We start from the raw sequence: 24,604 nt of genomic DNA on the forward strand, positions 1-24,604 counted from the left end.
AGGCAAGCACTCTACCACTGAGCCACCTTTCCAGCCCCAGGAAAGTCCATGAGACTCTTATTTCCAATAAACTATTCAGAAAAGCCAGAAGTGGTGCTGTGGCTCAAGTGGCAGAACCTTGAACACAACGAGGCTCAGGGACAGAGCCCAAGCCTGGAGTTCAAGCCCTATGACTGGCCAAAAAACAAACAAACAAGGACAACTCATAAGTTCTGAGCTTCTTTAAAAAGATAATATCCTCTTACTGTTTTATGTTCTGTGATTATTTTTCCCCTGTAGAATTACTTTTTTTGGTCTTTCTATTTATTATGCTATTAATATTTCTGATAAGTATTCTACACATCTTGGAGCGAGGGTATACATTGGAAATTTTGTATATAGAGGTTGAGCTTCTTGATTGGCTCAATCAATCTTTTACTATGAATATTATGAAATAGTATCAGGTACTGCTTTATAATAACTGATATTTTTGAAGGAAGTAGAATCAACTTTAGAATTCCAAAATAAAGAAGAGTTTGAATCTCCTGTTTTCTTCTATTAAAAAGGAACACTTTCTGGACATACCCCCATTTCCATTTACAACTCCTCCTGGCTCCTGTTCTCTCTCTCTCTTTTTTTTTTTTTTGTCTTGGTATGTAAGCACTTGTTTTCTACACAGTTTGACTGTTGTGGGGCTTGAGCCTTAGGGCCGAGGCACTATCTATGACTTTATTTGCTCAAAGCTAGTGCTCTTATCTCTTGAGCCACAGCTCCACTTACAGCTTTTTGGTAGCTAATTGGATATGAGAGTCTCACAGCCTTTCCTGTCCTAGCTGGCTTTGCACTGAGCTCCTCAGATCTCAGCCTCTTTCAATAGGTAGGTTTTACAGGTGTGAGCCTTCAGGACCTGGCCAATTTGATTACTCTGTTGTTCATATAGTTTGCCTGTAAGTCCCACTTGCATATTTTAGTCTATGAACTTTGCTGTATTTCATCTGATTTTGAGCTTGTCTGAGATTTAGCAAAATGTCTAGTCCATTTATAGCTTGTCATTTTCTCTCCTGTTAGAGATTTATACTCGTTTAAATTTTTAGTATTTTAGCAAATGCTTGTGCTTCATCTAGCATTTTGAATTTAAAAGGATTCTTCTAGTATGATTCATTTTTAATTACAATCTGGATTTAAAATGAAAGACATTAAAATATTGGTCATGGAAGGCTTCCTTTTCATAATCAGTAAATCTCTTGAAACATGTTTTTAACAATAGATCATATCTCTGCTAAGTATAATATAAAGTCTATGCTGGGTAATGGTGGCGTAAGCCACCATCCTACTAATCAGAATGCTGAGATCTGATTATTGAGCTTTGAAGCCAGCATGAGCAGACTGATCTGAAAGATGCTTATCTGCAATTAACCAGCAAAGAGCTGGAAGTAGAAATGTGGCTCAAGTAATAGAATACTAGCCTTGAGTCAAAGGGAGGGTGTTGTATTGGCACAAAAAAAGAGAAAGAGTCTATATGCCAGCATTACCTTTTTACTCAAAACTGCAGGTCTTGTTTCTATACTTCTGCTACTCTCTCTCTCTCTCTCTCTCTCTCTTTCTTTCTTTCTTTCTTCTCTCTCTTTCTTTCTTTCTTTCCTCTCTCTCTCTCTCTCTCTCTCTCTCTCTCTGTCTCTCTCTCTCTGTCTCTCTCTCTCTGTCTCTCTCTCTCTCTCTCTCTCTCTCTCTCTCTCTCTCTCTCTCTCTCTCTCTCTCTCTCTCTCTCGTCAGTGGTAGGCTTGAACTCTGGGCCCGGGAGCTCAAGCGGTAGAGCGCCACTTCTAGTTTTCTGGTGGTTTATTGGAGACAAGAATCTCACGGTCTTTCCTGCCCGGGCTGGCTTTGAATGAGGATCCTCAGATCTCAGCCTCCTGAGTAGCTAGGATTAAAGGCCCCGGGCTGGCTTTGAATGAGGATCCTCAGATCTGGCTTTGAAGGAGGATCCTCAGATCTCAGCCTCCTGAGTAGCTAGGATTAAAGGCGTGAGCCACCAACACCCAGATGCAGGTCTTGTTTCTATACTTCTGCCATACACAGACTCACATTTCATTTTATTTATTTGTTTGTTTGTTTATTTGTCAGTCATGTAGGGCTTGAACTCTGGGCCTCGGAGCTGTCCCTGAGCTCTTCAGTTCAAGGCCAGTGCTCCACTACTTTGAGCCACAGCACTTCTGGTTTTCTGGAGATAATTGGAAATAAGAGTCTCATAGACTTTAGCTAGGATTATGGGCCTGAGGACTGGTGCCTGGCTTTCACTTTTATTTTTTAACATGATACTGAGGGTTGAACTCAGAGCCTCATACTTACTAGACTGATGCTTTGCCAATTGAGGAAAGCCTCCAGCCCTACTATACATACATATGTCATTTTTTTGTTTGTTTGTTTTGTTTTTGTCGTCAGTCATGGGTCTGTGCACTGTCTCTCAGCTCTTCAGCTCAAGGCTAGCACTCTACCACTTGAGCCACAGCACCATTTCTGGTTTTTCTCTGCTTACATGGTTCTGAGGAATCGAACCCAGGGCCTCATGCATTCGAGGCACGCGCTCTATTACTGAGCCAACTTCTTAGCCCTGTCTCTTTTCTTTTTACATAGTTACCAGAGTGGTCAGTATAAGTTAAATATTGTTACAGATTTGCTTAGGTTCCTCTAATAGCTTCCTTTTAAGAATAAAATCCAAATCCGTAATCTTGACATATACAGTCTTCTGCTTAGCTGGTTCTTCACTCTTGTCTACTACTACATTTGATTTCTCATTTAGTCATCCTAGCCTGCTTATTATTCCTTAACTTCCTGCATCATAGCATTTTAGAATTGTGTTATAGAAAGCAGGGAACTGTTACCTCCTTAGTGTTACTCAAATTTACCAGGAGGAATTTTCCTGTCTAAATTATGATCTCTTTTCTCTCCCCCAAATCACTACTTAGCTTTGAACTTTTTAAACTGCTTCTAGTATAGGTCATTATCTGAAATAATGTATTTGTTAATGAGCCTTTTCCCTTTTAGAATGTAAGCTCTATAAGGGCAAGAACTCTCTTGTTTACTGCTGTATTCCTCTAGCATGAACATACACCATAAACATACCCCTACAATAATCCTAGGCACATAAGAGAAATTCACAGATGTTTAGATGAATGAAATTGGCAATATGACCCTAGAATTGACTTTGCTGTTTTAACATTTTTTTCACTTGGGGTTATATATTCTTACTTAGCATATGTACAAATATGTTCAACTGAGTATTTTTGGCTTCCAAACTTCAGGAGTGAGTTTTTTTTAGGTACATTATGTTCATAAGATATAAGAATTCTGTTAACTTTTAAATTATTGGCTGCTTAATCTTATACAGTTTAGCCTAGAAATCTCTTCTAAAATTATTTGACATTTTTCTCACTGAATAAGAATGAGAAAGAGGAGACATAATACAGAAAAATAGCATGAAGAGCAGAGTGCTACTAAGTCATAATTGTTTAAGGAAACAGCATACTTGCTGCTAATTCCTGGCCACAATCTTTTTTTCCCTCACCGAAAAGGAAAATGTCCTAGCTACTTGGGAAGTAGAGATTTAGATGATTGCAGTTTAAGACCTCACCTCAACCAATAAAAAAAACCTGAGTGCCAAGGTTCATGCTTGTCATCCTAACTAAAAGGGAGGCATAAGTAGGAGGATCATTGTTCAGGCTGGCCCTTCCATAGATGTGAGACCTCAAAAACAAATGAAGCGGAGCTGTGGCTCAAGTGGTAGAGCACTTGCCTTGACCTGAAGAGCTCAGGGACAGCACTTAGGCCCAGAGTTCAAGCCCCACAACTGACAACAACAACAAAAAACAAATGCAAAAAGGGCTGGGAGCATGGCCCAAGTGATAGAATGCCTGCCTGGCAAGCACAAGTCTCTGAGTTTAAACCATAATACCACCCCTCAAGAAAAGTGGGTTTGTTTTTGTATTTTGTGTAATTCACTGTCCCATATTAGCATTGGTTTGGTCATGTTAGTTACAAAAAATTACGTTGGGTCAGAATTAACTTTTAGATAAAAGTTTTGCTTTTGTACAATAATAGATTAATAGATGCATCAAATAATGCCAAAGGTGAAATATTTGGCATGATGTTCTGTTATATTGAAAATTATAAATCTTTTTTTTCTCCCCATAGTGAAAAGAATTTTGCTAGAAGAGCTTGGTAAATCAGTATTGCTATTGTTTGAGATGTGTTATCATAAGGGTAAAAAGAAGTACTTATCTCCTTATAGAAAACAGTACAACCGTTTGGAAAGAGACAGTGTCTGTTGTCATTGACATAAGTTATATGAATTATTGTCATGTATATAGGAATATAGGAATTCTTTTTTTTTTCTTCCAGTACCAGTATCTTGAACTTGCTCCACTTGCTTGCTAAGCTGATTAACTTTATTTACTACTTTGAGCCACATCTCCAGCTCAGCTTTTTGATGGAATCACAGACTTTCTTGCCTAGGCTGGAAAGATTTCTTTTTCTTTTTTTTTGTCGGTCATGGGGCTTAAACTCTGGGCTTGGGTGCTATCCCTCAGCTCTTCAGCTCTACTGCTTGAGCCATAGCGCCACTTCCAGTTTTCTAGTGGTTTATTGGAGGTAAGAGTCTCATGGACTTTCCTGCCCGGGCTGGCTTTGAACCAGGATCCTCAGATCTCAGCCTCCTGAGTAGCTAGGATTACAGGCGTGAGCCACCAGTGCCTTGCTAAACAGTTTTTAAGATGTAAAGTGAGTCTTAAGAATGTAGCTCAGTGAGTGTGTTTGCCTGGCATGTACAAGTCCCTGAGTTTAAATTCTGGTACTGTTCATCTCCAGTCCCCAAAGAAAGATGGAATACCATCAAATGCTTTTCAGAAGAATTATGAAAGGGGTAATATTGATCCTGATGTCTTGTACTTGAACCCTGATTAGTTGAATGGCAATCCCTTTGTACAACTACTTAAAGATTTTATTTTTAAAGAGGAAAAGCTTTTCTGGTAATAGAAAGCTTAGTTTTCAGGGCTGAAGCAGGAGTCAAGTAGAGTGCTTGCCTAGAATTCTCAAGTCTTTAGTTCAATCTTCAGTACTAGGGGGGAGGGGAGCCTAGTTTTTGTTTTTAATATCAGTAAATTTGTGAGTTCATATTCTACAGCTGTAAATTTCATTTTTTTTTTTATTATTTTTTTTTTTTTTTTCCGGTCGTGGGGCCTGAACTCTGGGCCTGGGCGCTGTCCCTCAGCTCTTCAGCTCAAGGCTAACGCTCTACCACTTGAGCCACAGCACCACTTCCGGCTTTTTTCTTTTTGCTTATGTGGTGCTGAGGAATCGAACCCAGGGCCTCGAGCATGCAAGGCAAGCGCTCTACCACTGAGCCACCTTCCCAGCCCTAAATTTCATTTTTTTATGGTTTGAGTTGTAAAAGTATTTACATAGAGGTTAATTTTAGTTTTGTATTAAAGGCTGTTGCAAGTCCTCTGCATTCTTTCTCCTTAAGATTAACTTTTTTGAAGTTGCTGTAATACAGTACTGAGGTAGAAAATAAATTTGGTTCTGGCACGGGATAAATTGTAGTGTAATGAAAAATGACGTTAAATTTCCTAAAAGCAAATGAATAAAATATGTAGAGCCATAGATTAGAGAATAATTCTTTGCATTTGTGGAGCTCAAGTAACTTTATGTAGCTTGGTATGGATAGATCATGGTAGTTTGGTGTTTTCTGATGAGAACAAGGCCTAAAAAGTAGGATAGGGTAATAGAATAGAATTACAAATTATTGTCAATAAATTATTTTTTTTCCTTGAAACAGTGGAGATAACAAGTTTTTTTGAGAACGAAATGAATTTGGACATGTCTTTGAACAGCTCAGACTATAAATATGAGGTCCTCCCTCACTAGGAAATTAGAAACATCAAGGATATAAGGATACATGGTTATGTACATGATGTTAGTGATGCCTAGGCTAAAAATCTTTGTATCCTGTTGAAAAGTAAACTAAAGAAGTTACAAGAGTTAGCCCACCAAGCGTATTAATTTTTTGAGATGAAAGGTTTCAAGACTTTCCTACAACCTTAAAAAAATCCTAAACCTTAGGATAAATCTTGAGCTTTTTTTAAAAAGTAATTTTTAAAAATAGAAGTATTTTGAAATAACTTTAAAAAACCCTAATGAAGTAAGTCTTGTTAAATAATTAAGATGTAGCAAAATAATAATGCCATATACACTTAGTAAACTATGTATAGGATGATACAGAAAGATCTGTAGATAGATTATGAAGTTTAAGAACAAGGAACATGGTACACATAGTCATTTATACATAGTTGTTTATATGTATACTTTTGGTCACTCTAGATAATATAAACAGTCCATATTAATCTTGAAGGCTAAGATGGTGATAACCTTTTTATCTTTATCTTTCTGTACTATATGACATTAGCTATATGTATAAAGTACATGTACATTACAAAAATGATGTTTAAATTTGAAGTTCCTGCTTAGAGACATTGCAGCAGGTTGAAGCTAAAGAGGGAACTTGTAGAGTACATACAGAATACAAAGTGCAAGAATACATCTAAAGAATGGCTTTTTATAAGTAGTTGACTTTTATGGGTGTGTTTTCATAGTAAATTATTATAGAAGGTGTAATTTAGAGCTTTAAGTAGAAATCATTTTACATTTGTTATAAGTAAATGTTTTCTATTAACCACTGATGAAGAGTGAGTAGCACTGTACTTCCATAAGAAGTGGATAAATGAAAGAAATCATAACTTTTGTTTTTTCCCAATATGCAGTTTTAGATAGTGATGGTTATCTAGTAGCTAGTACAGAGTAATAAAATTCATTCCTGCCAGGAACTGGTGGCTCACACCTATAATCTTAGCTACTTGAGAGGCTGAGATTTGAGGACTGTAGTTCAAAGCCAGCCTGGGTAGCAAAGTCCCTGAGACTCTTAACTAATTAGCTACCAAAAAATTGGAAGTAGTGCTATAGCTCAAAGTGATAGAGCACTGGCCTTGAGCATAAGAGCTCAGGGATAGTTCTCAGGTCCTTGAGTTGAAGCCCCAACACTTGACCAAAAAAAGTCAAGACTTTTTGGCCAGATTGGCTTTCAAGCCATGATCTTAGATTACAAATTTCAAATGTAAGCCACTAGTTTGTTTGTTTGTTTGTTTGTCTCTGGTTATCTTAATTATAAAATTAGCTGAACTCCTGTGTTATATTAGATATCCCAGATTTTTGTTGTATGTATGTAGTTATATGATCTCTAAAAGGCAGTTGAATGCCTTCATTTCATAGAAAGAAACCTATGATGAAATTAACTTGTTTTGATTTCACTTTAAACCTTTTAAATAAGACTTTTAGATTGCTTTTTATTTGTTTTACTGTAATAAGACAATATTTTGATAGCTAGTTCAACTCAGTTCAAGGATTAATTCTAAGTTTGAGAGATGCTACTAGAAAAAGTACAATTTAGAGAAAAGGAAAGGATTTTGATAATTAAGTTCATTTATTCTTAATCTTTCCTTCTGTAGTTTATCTCCATCTATAATTGTCAATCCTAAAATATCAGAACTTGTCTGGAAGAATTTTTAAAAATAAAGACAAATGAAAGAATGTGCTACCTTAAGCATGTTTTATAGAAGTGCATATCAAGATAGTATGGTTATTGTCATAGAAAAAGGAAGGAAATACAGTTAATATAAAGGTAGTTTAAATTTACTTTGGGCTTTGCAATGCTTTGTGGCTGTACCTGTTCTTCCTCCATTTTGTCTGTATTTAGCTTTAAAATTATCTCTGTAGTTAAGAATTGGTGATATGAAAGTTTCTTTTAAGAAAGGAAAAATGTGTTTCTTTTCATAAAAGTATATATGTACTATATAATTAAATAGACAAAATATTAATTTGAGTTTTTAATCTGGCACTCAAAAAAATCACGATTTTCCTACTTTTACCAGCTTTTAATATAGAAGAATGTATAATGTAAATTACTTTCATCATTAAATTTATTGTGACTTGATATTATTGACTATATTTAAATCTTTGCATATTCTAATGTTTGTGAGAATGATTCAATAAAATAACAAAAAGTGTCTTAGGTGATGCATTTGGTTTACTCCTTTTTATTTAATAATGCCCTGTGCAGTAGGATTGGTCCTTCTAAGAATGTACTGCACACTAGTTCAGCAACTGCCTTTAGCAGCGTGGCAGCTTTTATACTTCTGCCAGAGGATAACTTAATGTGGAAATTAGCATCATTTTTGGTTGCTTTTGGAGTCATTACAGAATTGTAATGTCTTTCAGCTGGGATGAGAGGATTTCTTTATATTTTCCCCCTATGAATGTTCAAGATGATTAAACATGTCTTTCTGTCTAAACTTTGCTACTCTTATGACTTCACTACCTTATGATCACTACCTAATACCACTCAAAGTCAGGAAGACTACTTTGTATTTCCTATCTTAGGAATTTATCTGACTTCCTAAAAGTAGGTTAAAGCAGATAAAATATTATTTTGAGCAGATTTGCCTTGAGTAGCCAGTTGTTTTCAGCTTGCAGTTATTTAGGATAAAATGTGATTTTGGTACAGAGCTACTGTTTAGAAATACTCACTGGTTTATATAAAAGAACTAATATAATGATCAGTTATAGTGTATTCTTATCACTATCTTTCCATAGAAGAATGTGTCTATAGAGTTGGGGTTTTAAATTTGAGAATAAGTCTAGGAATATTTGGAATAATGATAAATATATTTCAGTATTTGATAGCATGCATAGAAAATACTAGGTGTTTTGTTTTTATGATCTCTCTCACCCTGTTTATAGAGGACAATACTGCCAAAGTTAGCCTTAGAGAATAGCTTAGTGAGCTATGATAACCCTGTCATTCAAAACTTTTCAGTCTGGCTAATACTTTTGTGCCAGTTTGGGACATGAACTTAAGTTCAGGGCACTGTTGCTAAGTTTTTTTGTACTCAGGACTTACATTCACCCACTTGAGCCACAGTTCTACTTCCAGCTTTTTGGTGGTTAATTGGGGATAGGAGTCTCAGACTTTCTAACATGGCCTGGCTTCAAACCACAGTCCTCAGATCTCAGCCTCTTAACATAATTAGGACTAGAAGCATAAGGTACCTGGCTGGATAACACTTTTATTATTTTCAATTCTTACATAAGTTTTGTCTAAATAATCAAGCAAATAAACAATGACATCAATCCTTTCCTCCTTTCTCACTTTTTCCCCCCACTCTTTCTTGTTAGTTTATTATTTCTGTTTATTTTAGCCAGTACCAGGGTTTGAGCTCAGGTCCTTCCACTTACCCTGTTTCTAGGCTGATACACTACCACTTGAATCTGGAATTTTGCTGGTTATTTCAGACTTTTCTTCTCCAGTGGAAAACCTCTGAATTTAACTGCAATCTTCTGGATCTCAGCCTTCTGAGTAGCTTATATGTATGAGCCACCTGTGTCCAACTTTTTCTTGTTTCTTGGTTTTTTGAGGCAGTCCTGCTGAGCCTTCCAAGTGTTGGGATTAAAGGTGTGCACCAGCACTCTGACTTAGTGCTAATGTATAAAAAGGATTTATTTCAAAGTCTAAGATAATGTATTTTAGAATTACTAATGCAAAACGTGTGTGTGTGTGTGTGTGTGTGTGTGTGTGTGTGTGTGTGTGTGTGTGTGTGTGTGTGTGTGTGTGTGTGTGTGTGTGTGTGTGTGTGTGTGTGTGTGTGTGTGTGTGTGTGTGTGTGTGTGTGTGTGCGCGCGTGTGCGCGCGCGCCACTTAGGGATTAAGTCCAAAGCTTTCTGCATGTAGGTAACCACTGTATCACTGAACAACACTCTCATCCCCAAAACATTTCAGTCTTGTGTTGTTTTTACATTTTATTGATTAGATAATATGTGTTGATTACTTATCATGTGCTAGGCATCTTTGAGCACTTATATAATTCAGTGGATAAAGACAACATCCCAGACCTTTTGAATTTTTTATTCTAATGAGAAGGCAATAAATTATATAATGAGTTAGAAGATAAGTGCTAAGAGGGAGAAAATAGAGCAGGATAAAGGAGGATTGGTGCTTAGGGAGGGGGGCATATTGCAACTTTAAGTAAGGTAATCATAATGAGGTCTCAGAGAAGATGATGTTGAAACAAGACTTGAAGGAAATAAAAGAATGGCCTAATTTCAGATACTTGGTAGAAAATTATCTTAAAAGGATTGTGTCTTCCTTTTGAGGAACATGCAGAAAGTATTTAAAAACATTATCAATGAGGGGGCTAGCATAGGAGAAGAGGAACTAGATCATGGAAAGCTTGGGAGTATTAGAAATACTTTTTACTTGGAATGAAATAACCATTGCAGGATGTTGACGATGTTCTGACTGGAAGCCTAACTGCCACACGTAAAAAAGCTTGGGAACCTCAGCTTTGTAAGTCTGAGAGAACAGGAATTTGGTGTCTTATACAAACCAGAAACTTAGTTTTCAGGAATATAAAGCATGAGCACCCTGGTCTTCAGCAACACAAAAGTCCTAATACTTTCCAGGGTTTTATGTACTGTGGTACATACCAGCCTGCTGCTTATGACTTCCTTCCCTTTTTTAGGTGAAGTTTTTGGCTATCTTTGGTCTGCCAATTCCTAGTAGTTTATGTTTCCAATTTCTTGGTTGTTTCTTCTTATCCTCCCTTGTTTTATTATTATTCTTAATAATAATACAATATTAATAATAGAAACATTTTTCAATCATGTTGAACTAGAAGGATTAAGTTCAAAATTGATCTTCCAGTGTGATTAGAAAAAAAATGAGGCACTTGCACTGATACTGAATTTTGTGTCTTATTAGTATTAATAATAATACTTCCATGAAATACAAATCAGGCCCCTACATAATTTAAATTTGAAATATAGCCAGTCAATAAAGTATGAAATACCTTCTGTTCCATTAAAGCCCACATTTTGAGAGTTTGTATCTTGGGATGGTTTAATTCCTTTCAGTGGCTGGATTAGGACAAGTTAATGTGCTTGAGGACTTGGACAGAGTGAGTTACTGAAATAAGAGCATATGAATAAGAGACCTGGATTTTAGTTTTGGGTCTTTGTTGCTGAGATCTCACTAGTACATATGAACTTTCTATACTTAGTTTCATTTGTAAAATGTGAGATTACAAATTACATAATCTGAATAATATAAAATTTCATGATATATGACTTTGAAATTGCTTATACTTTTCTGGATAATAAATATTAACTTTCTAATTTTATTTTTTTGTGCAGGTTAATGGTGCAGTGTAAGAAACCTTTAAAAGTTTCTGATGAACTAGTGCAGCAATATCAAATTAAAAATCAGTATCTTTCAGCAATAGTACCTGATGCAGAACAAGAACCTAAAATTGATCCATATGCATTCGTTGAAGGAGATGAGGAATTCCTTTTTCCTGATAAAAAAGATAGACAAAACAGTGACAGAGAAGCTGGAAAGAAACACAAGGTAAGAAAAAGCACAGTATATCAAAGATGACTCAAGATTTTCTAGCAGTACATACAGTATCAGAACATCACATCTATTATTTTGTTTTAGAATAGAAAGTTTGAACTGAGGATCTTGAGCTTGCTAGGCATATGCCTTGAGCCATACCTCCAACCTTAAAATCTTAAATCATTTAAGTGTGTGTTTTAATAAGTAGGTATGGGCTGGGAAGGTGGCTCAGTGGTAGAGTGCTTGTCTTGCATGCTTGAGGCCCTGGGTTCGATTCCTCAGCACCACATAAGCAAAAAGAAAAAAAAAAGCTGGAAGTGGCGTTGTGGCTCAAGTGGTAGAGTGCTAGCCTTGAGCTGAAGAGCTGAGGGACAGCGCCCAGGCCTAGAGTTCAGGCCCCATGACCGGACCAAAAAAAAACAAAAAACAAGTAAATAATAAGTAGGTATACTTTGTGGTTGGTCTATGATAATAAAAGAAGCTTTTATTTAATATTTCTAGATTGGATAAAAAGTGCATTAACTTATATGCAAGTTTGAATTGGGACATTTAAGTAGTTTTTTGACATTGAGTTTAAAAAACACACAAAACTAACATTGAGTTTAAAAATAATTTTATAGCCAGCCACTGGTGGCTTACACCTGTAATCCTAGCTACTAAGTAGGCTGAGATCTGAGGCTCATGGTTCAAAGCCAGCCCAGGCAGTAAAGTCTGTCAGACTATCTCCAATTAACCACCAGAAAACTGGAAGTGGTGCTATGGCTCAAGTGGTAGAGCACTTGCCTTGAGCTGAAGAGCTGAGGGTCAGTGCCCAGACCCACAGTTCAAGCCCAATGACCGACAAAAACAAAAAATAAAAAAGAGGGGGTGGGAAGGTGGCTCAATGGTAGAGTGCTTGCCTTGCATGCATGAGGCCCTGGGTTCAATTCCTCAGCACCATAGAAACAGAAAAAGCAAGAAGTATGCTGTGATTCAAGTGGTAGAGCGCTAGCCTTGAGCGGAAGAGCTGAGGGACAGCGCCCAGGCCCAGAGTTCAGGCCCCATGACTGACCAAAAAAAAAGAATAATTTTATAGCTGGAGGCCAGTGACTTGTGCCTGTAGTTAGGAGACTGATATGTGAGGGTTGCAGTTCAAAGCCAGACCTGACAGGAAAGTTTGCGAGACCTACATCTCCAATTGACCACTAAAAGATATGAAGTGGATCTATGGCTCAACTGGTAGAGTGCTAACTTTGACAAAGAACAAAAATCTGGGACAGGCCCTGAATTTAAGCCTCAGGACTGGCCCAAAACAAAATAATAACAACAAAACAAAAAAAATTCAAAATTTTAGACATGAAGTACTTGAGAATATATCAAGCTTCTGATAAATCCACTAGGTAAGAGTTTTTCCTTAAGTATGAAATATGAAAATTGCAAGCTATAAAATTATTGAGAGACTCAGTAATGTTTTATACAAAAACAAAACTTGTAAAGTTTTTAGCTTTATTATGTGCCAGGTACATATTTTTGTCATTTTGTAAATATAAAACCACAGTATCAGAGAAGACTGCAGCTATAATTAAAGGGATACAGACTTTGTAATTTTATAGATGTTGATTTGAATACCAGCTCTAGATTCCTGGGGAAGATTGGTTAGAGTGGAGATTTGTTTGTTTTCTATTATTAAAAAAATATATTATCTGCCAGGTGCTGATGGCTCACAAGACCTGCAATCCTAACTACTTACGAGGCTGAGATCTAGAGGATCCAAGTTTGAGACTAGCCTAAGCTAAAAAATTTGCTAGACTCCATTTTCAAGATAACTAGCTAAAAGCAAGGCTGGAGACATGGCTCATGTGGTTGAGTGCCTGACTAGCATGTTCAAGGCCCTGGGTTCAAAAAAAACAAAACTAAAATCATACCAACTATACAAATGAGTGATTATGTATATTGAACATTTAATAGGAGAATGCTTGACATGTATCTTCTCAAAAAATGGTAGATTTTGTTCTAGTCATCCATTTTAGTCTAATATGTAATACTGTTTGCAGGCAGAAGATGGGACACCTAGTGTTACAGTGTTATCACATGAAGAAGATGCTATGTCATTATTTAGTCCCTCTATTAAACAAGGTAAAACTCTTTTATTTCCTAATGAAAATTCCTACATTCTAGGATTTTTGAATAAGCCTATCTGGTTTTGCTTTAATATTTTATGCATAATTCATGTTTCATATGATGGATTTGTTGTTTATCTTTCCTTGGGAGAAACAAGCTCAGGTGATGGCAATTACATTTTAAATTGTTGGGAATTTTTTTCCTGTTTTACAGAGTGAAAATAGAATCTCACTTGTGAAATGAGTAGGCTAGAAAATATCATCACCATCACAGTCAAATATAAAACGTCAGTGTCTTAGGCTTGTTTTATATTTTGTTTTGTTTTGGTTGCTTTTTTTCTTTGAGTCAGGATCACACAGTAATACCAGTGTAGTCTTGAACTGCAGAGCTCAAGCAATTACTACACCTCAGTATTCAGAGTGGTAGGATTACAGGTGTGTCCCACCACACTCCGCCCTTTAGGACATCTCCTCCACCACCCACCCCCATTTTTTTCTTGGCAGTTCTGGGGTTGGACTCAGGGCCTTATGCTTGCTAGACAGGTGCTCTGCTGTTTGAGCCGTGACTCCATACCTTTTTGCTTTTGTTCTTTTTTAAGTAATGTTATCAGCTGCATTCAAATGCCCTGCCCAACCTGGACTCTTATTTTCCTATTCACATTTCCTCCATTGCTGGAATGACAGGCACATACCACTGTGCCTAGCTTTTATATTGGTTGAAATGATTTCTCACACACTTTGTGCATGGTCTTGAACCACAATCTTCCCCATCCTGAATAGTTAAAATTATAGGTATAAACCACCATGACTAGTATAACTCAATTTTTAAGTTAAACTACCTAAAGGTTTTTGTCTTTTTATTCCCACACAGGAACTATTTCTAAGGTCATTAATTCAATGGATACTTATGGAATATTTGTTTATATTTGTTATTTACAATTTGTGATATGTATAGATTATTGAATATATAAATCAAGCTATTGCACATTACCGCACAAAGGTACATTTTTTTGTGTAATAAGAGCAGTTAAGTATACTTTCTTAGCAGTTGGTAAGTATAAAATATTAACTTTAGTTGTGGTAATGTACAGCAAAGTTTTGAACTTTGATAAGTGTGAAGGAATTTTTTTTTTTTACTAGTGTTTGAACTTAGCCTTGAACTTGTTCCAGTTACATGTTCAATTGGTGTTCTACCACTTGAGCTGTATACCTCTTGTCCAGCTTTTTGCTGGTTAATTGAGAGGTGGGATTTCTACAAGTTTTCTGCCAGGCTGGCCTGAAACACTCTTATCCTCTGGATTTTAGCCTCTTGAATGGCTAGGATTACATGCATGAATCACTGGTGTTAGCTTTGGTTTGTCTTTTTTGAGACAAAGTTTTAATATTTTGATTACATAAAAAGTGCAAGTTTCAGGGCAGGGAAGGTGGCTCACTGATAGAGTACTTGCCTCCTATGCATAAGGCCCTGAGTTTGATTCCTCAGCACCACATAAACAGAAAAAGCTGGAAGTGGCACTGTAGCTCAGGTGGTAGAGCACTAGCCTTGAGCTGAAGAGCTGAGGGACAGCACCCAGGCTCAGAGTTCAAGCCCCACGACCAACCCCCCAAAAAGTCTCAGTTTCTAGGTAACCAAAAATAAGAATAAGAAAAAAGTGTATATGGAAAAAAGGAACAGATAGTCTTTAATCAAGTGAATTTAGTTATTGATGGTTCTAAGTTGCTTCTTAAGTTAATAATTTGGATTCTTTGCCAAAACCATCTGTAATTCTTATCAAAATTCTGGTGATTTTTTTCATATAAATAGGAAAAATTGTAAAATTCTAGTTGAACCAAAAAGAACCTGAATAGCCAAAGCAATCTTGAGCAAAAAGAACAAACTTGAAAATTGGCATTATGGTGCCACTTACAATCCTAGTATTCTGAAGGTTGAGGCAGGAAGATAGAGTGTTTCAGGCCAGCCTAAGCGACATAGCAGTATTTCATCTCAAAACAAAACAGAACAAAGTCAGTGCTACTGCATCATTTGATTTGAAAGTATACTACAAACTATCAGTAATTTAAACAGCATTATGTACTACAGAAAAAGAACTGCATATAGTAGTGGAACAATGCAGTTCCAAAATAAATTACATTTTCTTTTAAAAATTAACATGTAACAATTGTACATACCTTGTATAGGTTAAAGTATATTTCAACATATGTATATCACAGGTACCAATCAAATCAAGTGATTATTTTTACTGATTTAAATTGTGTTTAGACTCTTTAAGCTCCCCTTTTCTAGTTCCTAATGAGATACAAAATAATTTATAATGATCTCAATCTCTCCATTGTGAACACTAATTTTTCTAAATCTGTTTTGGTTCCTTTAGTCCTCTTTTTATCCTCTTTCCCACAACAGTTTTCATTGTTCAGTAATTACATATACAAATAGTAATACTAGAAAGAGAAAGAACACAGTGTAAGATCTACCCTGTTAAAGTATACTTTTGCATCTAGTTCTATATTGCTATACATAGGCATTATGTTGTATAGTGGGTATCTAGATTTATTCACGTTTTGTAACTTTAAATCAGTCGAATAATTCCAATTTATAGTATCTTTACTAAGATAAATTTACATAGCATAAAACATTTAAAAATTATAAAGTATGTGGTGGACATGGTATCACATATCTGTAATCCCACTACTCTGGAGGCAGAGGCAGAATAACCACAAGTTCCAAGAAGAAAGAAGGAAATTGAGAAAGAGAAGGAGGGATGAAAAGGAGCAGAGAAAGAAGTATGTGTTAATTCTGTTATAGCATTTGTATTTTTCTTTAGAGTACTTAGCCATATTATAAATTATATAGCCTTTGGAACTCCTGGTGAAAGTACTATCATTTTACTTGAAATCTGATTTCTAAGTCAAAAAATTGTTTAGTTTCTTAATAAGAAATTACAGCCAGGCACTGGTGGCTTATGCCTGTAATCCTAGCTACTGAGGAGGCTGAGATCTCAGAATTGTGGTTCAAAGCCAGCCTGGGCAGGAATGTCCCAGTGAGACTCTTACCTCCAGTTAATCACCAGAAAACCCGAAGTGATGCTGTGACTCGGAGTTGTAGAATGCTAGCCTTGAGCAAAAAGAGCTCAGGGACAGTGCCCAGGCCCTGAGTTCAAGCCCTACAACAGGCAAAAAAAATAAAATAAAGTAAGAAATTACAAATAATTTCTTGTTACATAGCTTTTCCTCAACCTTTTTAGCTTACATATCAAGTTAAGTAAATAATGAAGTATGTACTTGGTCAGTAGTTGAATACTATGATTACACAAGTGTGTGCCACTACCTTTAGCAGTAGTTGAATTTTTAATTATATTTTTCTGATTGACATATGTAGATGCTCCTCGCCCTAATAGTCATGCTCGTCCTCCATCAACCAGTTTGATTTATGATTCAGACCTGGCTGTCTCTTATACTGACCTTGATAATCTCTTTAATTCTGATGAAGATGAACTGACAGTAAGTATCCTAATAAAGATTGAATTCATTTTCTTTTTTTCCCCTTTTTTTCTGTTTTTTTTTTCTTTTTTTGTATATATTTTTATTGTAAAAATAGTGTACAGAGGGGTTACAGTTACATGAGTAAGGTAATGAGTACATTTCCTATTGAGTGTTTACTTCCTCCTTTGTTTTTCCTCTACCATCCCTTCCCTCCCCTTCTCCCTAACTCCTCTCCCCTTCCCGAAGTTGTAAAGTTCTTTTTCAACATAGTGTCTTGTGCAATGAATTTATATTCTTTGATTTTATATAAATTACTTTTTGGAAATAATTTTTACTTGAATACTTTAGTGCTTAACAATAGGAAATATATCATTAATTGGTTTATTTCAATTTATGTTTGAGTCATCTTCATATATTCTTCTGTATTTTTGGTTTGGTTTTGTGAGTGTGTGTGTGTTATTGGGGATTGAACTTAGGATCCTATACTTTTTTTTTTTTTAGCTATACTTTTTTTTTTTAGGCAAATGAACTATATTTGAGTTACAACCCTAGCCCTTCCTATAAACTTTGAGGTGGTTTCTTTTCCCCCTTCTATATATGTTTGAAGGACACAATATTAAGTTTAATTTGAGCTCTGCCACATAATCTTTTCCAGTAGTCCTTAGGAATCAGAATAATTTACCAGTTCTCTGATCTGCTAATTTGAAAAGTGACTCTAAAATTGATTCAGCTAGAGAATATACTAAGTAATTAGCATTAAGATTATATGTCATGTCAGTTTACTAAGAAATATCAGTTTTCAGGTTGGGAATGTGGTTTAGTGGTAGAATGCTTGCCTATCATGTATATAGCCCTGGGTTCGATTCCTCCATACCACATAAACAGAAAAGGCCGAAGGTGGTGCCCTGGCTCAAGTGGAAGAGTGCTAGCCTTGAGCAAAAAGAAGCTTAGGGACAGTGCCCAGGCCCCAAGTTTAAGCCACAGGACTGGCAAAACAAAAAGAGGGGGTGTGGGGGACCACATAACTATTCATGATACTTTTAAGTTGCTTTTGAATGAGTACTACTTTGAGCTCACATTGGATTTCAGGTAAATGTGTGCTTTTTTTAAATAGCCTGGATCTAAAAAATCGGCGAATGGATCTGATGATAAAGCCAACTGCAAAGAATCAAAGACAGGAAATCTGGATCCCTTATCTTGCATAAGTAAGCTTCCCATACCTGTGTTTTAGATAAATTTGCGAACTTTTAATTCTCAACAAAGCTCCTTACTCCTTTTGTTTTAAACACAGATTCACCTCTTTGTAGTCTTATATTAAAATGTGTGTTTTATTAAATATAGGCACTGCAGATCTTCATAAGATGTATCCTACACCACCATCATTGGAACAACATATTTTGGGATTTTCCCCAATGAATATGAATAATAAAGAATATGGTAGTATGGATACAACACCTGGAGGAACTGTTCTAGAAGGAAGTAGTTCTAGTATAGGAGCACAGTTCAAAATTGAGGTTGATGAGGGATTTTGTAGCCCAAAACCTTCTGAAATTAAAGTAAGTGTTTTATTTTTCTCAAAAAAATAACATTTCCTATATTTCTTATAGAATTAGTATGTTTCTATATTGAGAAATCCAAAATAGTTGATTCTAGCTTTGTAGCTAAACAATTTGAGGACTGAATTGTGACACTAAGAATGTACTTAAGAATAGAATAGAATATTGTTTAAATTTCTTCTGTTTAAAGAATAGGAGTAAGGATAGAGTCAGTTTGTTTTTTGTATTTTTTTTGTTTGTTTTATTTTTTTTGTATTATTTGGTCTCTAGAAGATTAGATATTGAAAGTCTACTGTCTTTGTATTACAGGATTTTTCTTATGTCTATAAGCCTGAAAATTGTCAAGTACTAGTGGGATGTTCCATGTTTGCACCTCTAAAAACTCTGCCAAGCCAATGTCTGCCCCCTATCAAATTGCCTGAAGAGTGTATTTATCGCCAGAGTTGGACTGTTGGAAAACTAGATTTGCTTCCTTCAGGGCCTTCAATGCCATTCATCAAAGAGGGGTATGTTATTTTATTAATGTAAACATTTATATAGGTTTTAACCTTTTTCATAGAATACCTAGTATGCTGGAAAAAGTGTTGATTTTTGAATATTCAAAAAATGGTTATAATGGTATAAACTATTTGAAAATTTGAGACCATTAATGCTCTGATTATTTGACTTTACACTCACCTTTTCTTTTGGTCTATAGAATATTTATAGGTGAATCAAGTCCTAAAATTGTCATCATCTTAAATTTGTGTTACTTTTTACACCTGAATATCTCAAATTGGATTTTCTTTAAAATCAGTGATATCTTAGACTCAGTGAAATATATGTATTTATCATATAGAAGTTATAGATAGTAATTGTGGTTGTTAAGGTATGGACAAGGGTCTGCGGGCTTTATTGATAAGTTTAGACTTAGTTAGTTGATCTTAGTCTACAACAATGACCAGAGTAGTTATTGTTAAAGAGAAGTAAACCTTGGGCTGGGAAGGTGGTTCAGTGGTATAGTGCTTGCCTTGCATGTCTGAGGCCCTGGGTTCGATTCCTCAGCACCACATAACCAAAAAGAAAAAAGCTAGAAGTGGCACTGTGGCTCAAGTGGTAGAGTGCTAGCCTTGAGCTGAAGAGCTGAGGGACAGCGCCCAGGCTCAGAGTTCAGGACCCACAACCGGACCCCCCCAAAAAAAATTTTTTTTAAAAATAAAAAATTTAAAAAAATTTAAAAAAGAGAAGTAAATCTTAAATGTAATTGTCATTTTTGCATTGTCTATATTATAATTTTAAATGTTCTTGAAAAGCATTTGGGGCCTTCCCCCCCCCCCCCCCCCAGTCCTGGGGCTTGAATTCAGCGCCTGGGTGTTGTCCCTGAGCTGCTTTTGCTCAAGGCTAGCACTCTACCACTTGAGCCACAGTGTCACTTCCAGCCTTTTCTATTTATATTGTACTGAGGAATCAAACCCAGGGCTTCATGTATGTAAGGCAAGCACTCTACCACTAAGCCACATCTCCATCCCTGGGATATTTTTATAGTACTGGCTTGTTTCTTTATGTATGTATCTGATTTTTTCTTTTCTATTTACAGTAGTGATGGGAATAATATGGATCAAGAATATGGCCCTGCTTATACACCTCAAACCCATACATCTTTTGGGATGCCCCCTAGCAGCGCACCACCTAGTAACAGTGGAGCAGGAATTCTTCCTTCTCCATCCACTCCTAGGTTTCCAACTCCAAGGACTCCAAGGACACCTCGGACTCCTCGTGGAACTGGTGGACCTGCAAGTGCTCAAGGTTCAGTCAAATATGAAAATTCAGACTTATACTCACCAGCCTCCACCCCATCTACGTGCAGACCCCTTAATTCTGTTGAACCTGCAACTGTCCCTTCTGTCCCTGAAGCACACAGTCTTTATGTAAACCTCATCCTCTCAGAGTCAGTTATGAATTTGTTTAAAGACTGTAACTTTGATAGTTGCTGTATCTGTGTCTGCAACATGAATATCAAGGGTGCCGATGTTGGAGTTTACATTCCAGATCCAACACAGGAAGCACAGTATAGGTGTACCTGTGGCTTCAGTGCAGTCATGAACAGGAAATTTGGAAACAATTCAGGATTATTTCTTGAAGATGAACTAGATATCATAGGACGCAACACAGACTGTGGTAAAGAAGCAGAAAAACGTTTTGAAGCTCTCAGGGCTACCTCTACTGAACATGGAGGTCTAAAAGAATCTGAAAAATTGCCTGATGAGTTAATATTATTACTGCAGGATCAGTGCACTAATTTATTTTCACCCTTCGGAGTAACAGACCAAGATCCTTTTCCCAAAATTGGTGTAATTAGCAATTGGGTACGTGTAGAAGAGCGCGACTGTTGCAATGACTGCTATCTTGCATTAGAACATGGGCGTCAGTTCATGGATAACATGTCAGGAGGAAAAGTTGATGAAGCACTTGTAAAAAGTTCATGCCTACATCCTTGGTCCAAACGAAATGGTAAATATATTAATGATTGTTTTGTTGTTATTTGGTTATTTTCCCTTAATTGTATGAATTGCTTTTCTTTCTTAGGGAAAATTTTCAAAGGCAATCTCCCCTGCAGCTAGTTAGAAACATTTGACCTTAAACCTCTTGGGATTTTAATTTTCATTAATTTTTGTAAATACTGGGGTTTGAACTTAAGGGGTGGGCTTGATTGGTTAGCAGGCTCTCTACCACTTGAACCACATTCCCAGCACAATGATGACAACTTTTTAAAATTTTATTTTTATTATATGTAAATGTTATACAAAGGAATTTTCAATTCAGCACACCAATTTATGAGTACAGTGCCTCTAAGTAAGTGTCAACCCAGTGTTTTATTCTCCCCTATCAATTCCAGCCTCTTTGATTCCCCTCAAGTTACCTAGCTCTACAAAGATGACTTTTTTATTTTTTATTTTATTTTATATTTATTTTGCCAGTCCTGGGGCTTGAATTCAGGGCCTGGGCACTGTCCTTGAGCTTCTTTGGCTCAAGACTAGCACTCTATACCACTTGAGCCACAGCTCCACTTCCAGCTTTTTCCACTTATATGGTACTGAGGAATTGAACCCAGGGCTTCATACATGCTTGGCAAGCACTCTACCAGTAGTAAGCCATATTCCCAGCCCATTTTAAAAGCCACATTTCTTAATTCTTAGTTTCAAAAATAGAAGTATTGTTAGTGTAAGTAAATATAAAAGTACTTTACTTTGTTCTACTTTTAAGTAGCAGAAAATTGCTGGTTGATGGTTTTATTTGTTTATTTGTGCTGGTATTGGGGCTTAAATTTAGGGCCTTGAGCTCTCACTTGGATTTTTTCTGCTCTAGGCCAGTGATTGCCCATTTGAGCCACACCTTGTTCCTCTTCTCTCTTATTTGTTACTGTTGTTGCCAGTATTATGGCTAAAAGTTAGCATTTCAAGTTCTTACTTGACTTTTCTACTTAAAGCTAGAACTCTACCGTGCTTCCACTTATTTTGCTGGTTAATAAAGAATCTCACAGATTTGTCTGTCCAGGCTAGCTTTGAACTGTGATCCTCAGATCTTAGCCACTTGAGTAGCAAGAATTGCTGGAACGAATCACAGGTTTCCAGCAAGTTTTCTTTTTCTTTTTCTTTTTTGTAGTGGTTGGGATTGAACCCATGGCTGCATGTCCTAGTCAGACATTCTGTTACTAAGCTAGAACTCCCATTATTTACTGAGTTGAGTACCTTTTATGTTTTTCATTTGTTTACTTGTTTGTTTGGTTTGTTTTTTGCTGGTCCTGGGGCTTAAACTCAGGGTCTGGCACTATTCCTGTGCCTCTTTGTGATCAAGGCTACTACCATTCTATCTCTTGAGCCACAGAGCCACTTCCAGCTTTGTCTGAGTAGGTGATTGGAACCTAAGAGTCTCATGGATATTTGGACTTTTCTGCCCGGGCTGACTTTAAACTATGGTCTTCAGATCTTGATCTCCTGAGTAGCTAGAATTACAGGGGTAAACCACCAGCGCCAGCTCCTTGTTCTAGATTCATTATTGAATAGGGCAGACTTATTCCTTGCCCCTTTGAGCTAATAATTTAGTAGAAGAATTATACTTCAAACAAAAGCATAATTAATTGTGTAACATATTAGTTATGAATACTTCAAAGGAAAACAAAGCAGGGCAAAAAATAGAAAATTACAAATCTTATTTTAGATGGATAGAGAATATATTACTAAAGTTGAATAGTTAAACTTGCAATTAGAGTAAGAGAATGTTACCTGTGTGGGTTAACTGAGGAAAGAGTGGTATAGGCAACATAGCGTGCAAGGACCTTTAGGGAGTGGTATGCTTGATATATTTGAGGAACACAAGGAGACCAGTGGTTCCAGAATGCATTTGATATCGAATAAACTGGTATGATATGAAGCCTAAGAGGTGTCTGAACACCAAAATCATGTAGGAAGTTTTTTTTTTTTTTTGAGGGAAGCATAACTGGAATTTGAACTTGTGGCCTTTAATAAGTTCTGAAACAGACTAAATTATTCTATACATACACATAAACTTCAGGATTTTGGCTAATTCTTGATTTTTTTACACATGTTCAATATTGCTCAGGAATAGGAAAAAGCATTTATTAAGACTATTTTTGGCTGGATGCCAGTGACTCATGCCTGTAATCCTAGCTACTCAGGAGGCTGAGATCTGAAGATCACACTTCAAAGCCAGCCTGTGCAGGAAAGTCCATGAGACTCTTATCTCCAATAAACCACCAGAAAGCCAGAAGTGGCATACCCATTAATAGTCATTCACTGTTTCCTTCCACTCCTTTTTTTTTTTGTATGTATTACAAATTTATAGTATAAATATAAATACAGATACGTTTAACAAATAGGTACAATTTTTGGCTTTCAACTCAATTGTTTCTGTTCTGCATCCTTTTTTAAAAAAATATATTTTTAGGGGCTGGGAAGGTGGCTCAGTGGTAGAGCACTTGCCTTGCATGCTCGAGGCCCTGGGTTCGATTCCTCAGTACCACATAAGAAAAAACCGGAAGTGGTTCTGTGGCTCAAGTGATAGAATGCTAGTCTTGAGCTGAAGAGCTGAGGGACAGTGCCCAGGCCCAGAGTTCAGGCCCCACGACCGGACCCCCCCCCCAAAAAAAAAATATATATATTTTTTATTGTGAAGATACTGTACAGAGGGTTACAATTACATGGGTAAGATAATGAGCACATTTCTTATCAAGCATTGTAGCCTCCTGCTTTGTTTCCCCTTCCAATCCCTTCGCATCCTCCCCCCCACCCCCCTCCACCAAAGTTGTAAAGTTCGTTTTTCGACATAATGACTTGTACCCTTCCACTCCTTTCTCTCAGCTGTAAGTTACCTGCCATTAGTCTTATAGATTCTATCTTAATAGATTTTCTTTGTTTAGACATTTCTTACAAATAGAATTATATGTGGTCGTTTGTTTGTTTGTTTGTTTGTTTTTGGTTGGTCATAGGGCCTGAACTCAGGGCCTGGGTGCTGTCCCTCAGCTCTCAGCTCAAGGTGAGCACTCTACCACTTGAGCCACAGTACCACTTCTGGCTTTTTCTGCTTATGTGGTGCTGTGAAATCGAATCCAGGGCCTCATGTATGCAAAGCAAGCACTCTACCACTGATCTACCTTCCCAGCCCCATATGTGGTCCTTTGTGACAGACCTTTTTCACTTAATGTTTAAAAGGTTCATATACCCTATATTAGTACTTTATTGCTGAACAGTATTCCATTCTATACATAATAGTATTTTGCCTCTCTCCCTTTTTCCCCTTTCTTTCCTTCTTTCTTTTCTTTTCTTCTTTCTTTTCTTTCTTTCTTCCTTTCTTTCTTTCTTTCTTCCTTTCTTTCTTTCTTACTTTCTTTCTTTCTTTCTTTCTTTCTTTCTTTCTTTCTTTCTTTCTTTCTTTCTTTCTCTCTTTCTCTCTCTCTTTCTCTCTCATTCTCTTGCTCTCTCTCTCTCTTTCTTTCT

The 24,604-nt window shown here is 36.5% G+C and overlaps 1 protein-coding gene across 2 annotated transcripts in view; it reads left to right on the forward strand.

Annotated features, from left to right (window-relative positions):
• Med13 (mediator complex subunit 13) overlaps nucleotides 1-24,604 on the forward strand; it is a 104,239-nt gene that overhangs the window by 42,416 nt on the left and 37,219 nt on the right. Inside the window, exons 10-16 of one of the 2 annotated variants that reach the window (XM_070027070.1) lie at nucleotides 11,275-11,488; nucleotides 13,510-13,591; nucleotides 16,952-17,073; nucleotides 18,170-18,260; nucleotides 18,397-18,611; nucleotides 18,921-19,117; nucleotides 20,188-21,101. In XM_070027070.1, the coding sequence (XP_069883171.1) occupies nucleotides 11,275-11,488; nucleotides 13,510-13,591; nucleotides 16,952-17,073; nucleotides 18,170-18,260; nucleotides 18,397-18,611; nucleotides 18,921-19,117; nucleotides 20,188-21,101 (1,835 nt within the window). The remainder of the gene's footprint in view (nucleotides 1-11,274; nucleotides 11,489-13,509; nucleotides 13,592-16,951; nucleotides 17,074-18,169; nucleotides 18,261-18,396; nucleotides 18,612-18,920; nucleotides 19,118-20,187; nucleotides 21,102-24,604) is intronic. The other variant, XM_070027071.1, reaches the window with a different exon arrangement.

This window comes from Dipodomys merriami, unplaced genomic scaffold, assembly GCF_024711535.1.
Source record: "Dipodomys merriami isolate MVZ:Mamm:240054 unplaced genomic scaffold, mDipMer1.0.p SCAF_19, whole genome shotgun sequence".
Lineage (NCBI taxonomy): Eukaryota > Metazoa > Chordata > Mammalia > Rodentia > Heteromyidae > Dipodomys > Dipodomys merriami.